Below are 4,253 nucleotides of genomic sequence, written 5' to 3' on the forward strand. Positions count from 1 at the left end.
TGAAACCTAATGAAACTTGCATTGAGGATATTATAGTTTCATCATGACACAATTGATCATAAATCTATGTAAAAATAAATTGCTGCATATTATTTATGAAATTGTACATGATAGTTTTATTTCATTAAAAAAATGACACGCCAGTTTTAATAACACAAGAAACCTTGCATCGGGAAGTCTTGCCCTTCTTTTGCTTTCCATGGATTTATTGCCCACGACCACAGAACGTTCGTGCATCGTGCCTTTCCCATCCATGTCGGCACATCACATCAAACTTTCCACAAGAATTTTTACAAGTCCAATTCGCCTGGGTAGGGTATATACACATATTAAGTTATTAACTACTCCCCATTTCAAATAAACTGTAGATCGTTTTGACCGAAAAATCCAAAATAACCTACAATGAGAGTGTAGATTCATTGAACCGCACGACTTCCTAAGCTTAGTTTTTCTTTGTTAATATACAGACAAATTAATGAACCTGGAACATGCTAAAATAGGATTATATGAGTAGAAGATGCTTGCAGAAAAAACATTAATTAATTATCACGAATGAACACTGGACCCTATTTGGATCTAGGGCTAAATTTTAGTTAGCTAAAAATTAACCCCCGATGATCCAAACAAGGGAGGTTAAAGATGGGCAAAAATTAGGCAACCTCTCAACTAATAAAGTTTACTTCATTAGTCCTCCAACAAGAATAGTAAAAGACAAAAATATCCTCCCACTATATGGACTTCTATCAATAAATAAGCTAAAAATTAGCACCGGCTCCAAACATGACTGGACTAATTTTAGCCAACTAAAGTTTAGACGTCTAAACCTTAGTCAGGCTGAACTTTAGTGTTAGTCCATCCAAACATACCCTGGTCTCGTAAAAGGGGAGAAATACTGTAGCAACAATATATTAGCTTGGATACAATGCGCGCACGCTAAGGAATATTATTGGAGTGGACATTATTGAAGAAGAAAAGGTACGTGTCGGCACATTTAGCATGTTTTACACAAAATTGATGTGCCGGTAGTTAAATAATTAAAGAGACACGCAGGCCTGCGAATTAGCTGGACCAGGTTGCGACAAGTGTCCCGGCCAGTAATGTTTTGGCTTGTATTGCTATGAGAGGCACGCGTATTATAGTCTAGTACTCCGGTGGAGGGAAACTAACAATCACGTGCGTACATGTGAGGAGATGCTCAAAATTCAAATGATATATCGGCTGGCCGCGGCCCTATTTGCATGCATGCTGGTATAACAAAAGTACGTGTATACACACACCCCAATTATACTGCGTTTCATGGGCACTATATATGTATAATATTTCTATGAAAATAGTTCATTCTTGATCTATCAAATGAATGTAGATTTGACATACTTAAATTCTATTATAATATAAAGTATTACGTCATCTAGGTATACAAACCAAATAAATACTATGAAATGGTGGAGGGATTATGTGTAATGAATGCATCGGCACCCTTGGCGACAAAGAAATACTCCCTTCGAATCAAAATATTTGTCGCTGTTGACTTTTTTCTTTCAATGTTTGACCATTCGTCTTATCAAAAATTAATTACAAATGTACAAAAAGATAAATTGTACTTAAAATACCTATAATTGTAAAGTAAGCAACAATCAAAATAAATGATACTTACGTAATTTTTTGAATAAGACGAATGATCAAACATCGTGATAAAAAATCAACAGCGATAAATATTTGGATACGGAGGTAGTATATGTGTAAGCTACCTGCAAACAAGTAGGAATCTCTACATAGACAAAGGCAGGAAGCATTGTCAAAGTTTAAGAGAATTCCAATGAGATATATAAGGTTTTGTACCATGGAAGAAGATAAGATGGCTCTTGGTTATGGTCACCGGTCGCTTGTATAAAAAAAGTTCGTTACATTTTCTATAGCGAGAGTGTATATATAACCGGAGATATCTACATCATCAACTGATGGATGAAAATAGAGGGCTAAACAGTGACAGAAAATTAGAAAAAGCATGTCCATGTATATATTTTACATAATACAAGTCGCCATGGGTGGCGTGGATGCCAAGCCATATAAATCGAGGCAGCAGCCCAAGGCCCAAGCCGAGCGCAGGCTGCCTCTCCAACGCAACGCAGGCACCGTACCTTACCACGATCATCCCTCTCTGACCACATCATGGGCAGCGTGGGCTTGGAGGAGGACGCCGGCGCCGTCAAGGCCGCCGTGGAGGCCTTCCTGGAGCGGTGCGCGCCCTCCGGCGACGCCGCCTACGGCGAGCTCAGGGCCCTGCTCGCGCGCCTCCACGACCCCGCCACCAGGCGCCAGGCGCGCGTCTTCCTCGCCGAGCTCCGCCGCCGGCAGCAGTCGTCGTCGGACGACGACGACAGCGGAGGCTTCTTCCGGCGGTTCGGCTTCCGCATCCAGGAGCTGTTCCTGCACGGCAACCCCTTCCTCTCCGCGTCGTCGTCTCCAGGTATCGATCCATGCCCATCTCATCCACCGATCATTCATTCACTAGCTGCCAGTGCACGGCCATCTATCATTGTCGTGAGCCAATCAGCGCGCGCTCTGCCGACCGACCATTTGCAACTTGGTACTCAAAAGGAGAGCTAGCTAATGATTTTTCTAGAATATAATAATTTTTAAAAGGAGATCGATGGATGACGACACAGCTCGTAAGAATCACTTTAACGTTATAAATCGTGGTTTGGTTAGATCTGAAATCACACTCTGTAAGATCTGCCGAATATCCTCAAGCTTTTTTGAGCCAGGAGCCAGAGTCAACTGCAAGGTCTACAGAGACTGAAAGGACGATGAGCACACGCACACGTTCCATTTTTCCGTGCATATAAGCTAGTAATTTAAAGCTGCTTAATTGTATTTCTTTATGAAGAGGACAGACACAAACTACGCTGTCAAATGTCAATGTCATCAAAAGTAAACAAATCTTGCATGGCACCAGTAGGATACATCGGAAGTTTATTACTAGTTGCTTTAGTTAATGAATTTAACACACAACTCAAGTACCGTTTCCCTGCATGCATAAAAACAATCAATCAAAATCAGCAAGAAACACTACTAGCAAGCGAGCTAGAGGGAAAGAAAGAATGCTGTCTACGACGACAGAGACAGTCGGTCGATCTACATATAGCTGCATCTATAATTGTTCTATGCACAACACATGTATCACACCTACGAACCTTTCACCGGTCGTTCGGATCTGTCAAAGTTAACTACCGGCTCGATTCTACTTCAACTACTGCACAGCTCATGGCTCATCATTAGAATCACCAATTTCTAGTGTTTCTCTTGACTTGGCATATTGCATTTACGTTTTCGTTCTTTTGCTCTGCTTCGGCGTCTGTACGTTACGACGCTTAATTTTCTTTGATCACGACAGGTTGATCGATGAACAGTTTACGCAAAAGGTTTTACTCCCTACTCGAAAGAAAACCAAAAAAAAAAATATACAATTAAATCCAATCCACAACTAACCAATGGCCAATCCGTGCTTCTCCTTGTCACCGTCGATGCTGTTGCTGTTAGAGGAAACACTACAAGATTCAGCACTTCTGCCGAGAGTTTGTGTTGAGTGGCCGACGGTGACCTGTTGTTGTATCCTCTTTGGTCCGCAAATGTCAGTCGGTGATTCGTTCTCTGGAAATCATCTGTACTCTCGGAGATTAGTTCCATAAAACCCACACGTTCTCGACTACTAGTACAGAAATATAATAAGCAAATCAATATAATCCCCCTCAGCCACTCAACGCAAACTCTCAGCAGGAAAAGTGCTGAACCTTGTAGTGAAAGGAAACCCAGACAACCAAGCAAGATATGAATGAACCTCGATCGCAAAGTGGCTTTCAGTTGTGAATCACCGGTTGGGACAGGGCCTTCAACGCAACCTCGTCCCTACAAACAACATACTAACTGTAACTGGTCCTCCATTTAGTTCTATTAGGTTACCGTTGCTTTTGCCACACAAGGCTGATTAAAAGCATATATTGGAAGCTCCGCACCTGAATAGGATCCATCAAGATCAATACTTAACCGTGTGTTTGGTTCTGGGGTCGAAGTGGGTCACCCGACCCACTTCGACCCATGTTTTCATCCGAGCAATCCGCAGCAACACCCTCTGCCATTGGAGAAAGGTCCACCTTGGGATAGAATGACTTGACAAACCCTATAGCTACTTGGATACGGACTTAGCTATGCCTTGACTAGCTGGTAATCTTCGCTAGTGCGTCCTGATCCTGTCA

The 4,253-nt window shown here is 42.0% G+C and overlaps 1 protein-coding gene across 1 annotated transcript in view; it reads left to right on the plus strand.

Moving 5' to 3' along the window:
- The first annotated feature begins 2,076 nt into the window (after positions 1-2,076).
- Positions 2,077-4,253, plus strand: part of LOC101760501 (methionine S-methyltransferase) — a 12,127-nt gene continuing 9,950 nt past the window's right edge. Inside the window, exon 1 of the mRNA XM_004960523.4 lies at positions 2,077-2,467. Coding sequence (XP_004960580.1) covers positions 2,170-2,467 — 298 coding nt within the window. The 5' untranslated portion in view covers positions 2,077-2,169. The remainder of the gene's footprint in view (positions 2,468-4,253) is intronic.

This window comes from Setaria italica, chromosome III, assembly GCF_000263155.2.
Source record: "Setaria italica strain Yugu1 chromosome III, Setaria_italica_v2.0, whole genome shotgun sequence".
In the NCBI taxonomy this organism is placed as follows: domain Eukaryota; kingdom Viridiplantae; phylum Streptophyta; class Magnoliopsida; order Poales; family Poaceae; genus Setaria; species Setaria italica.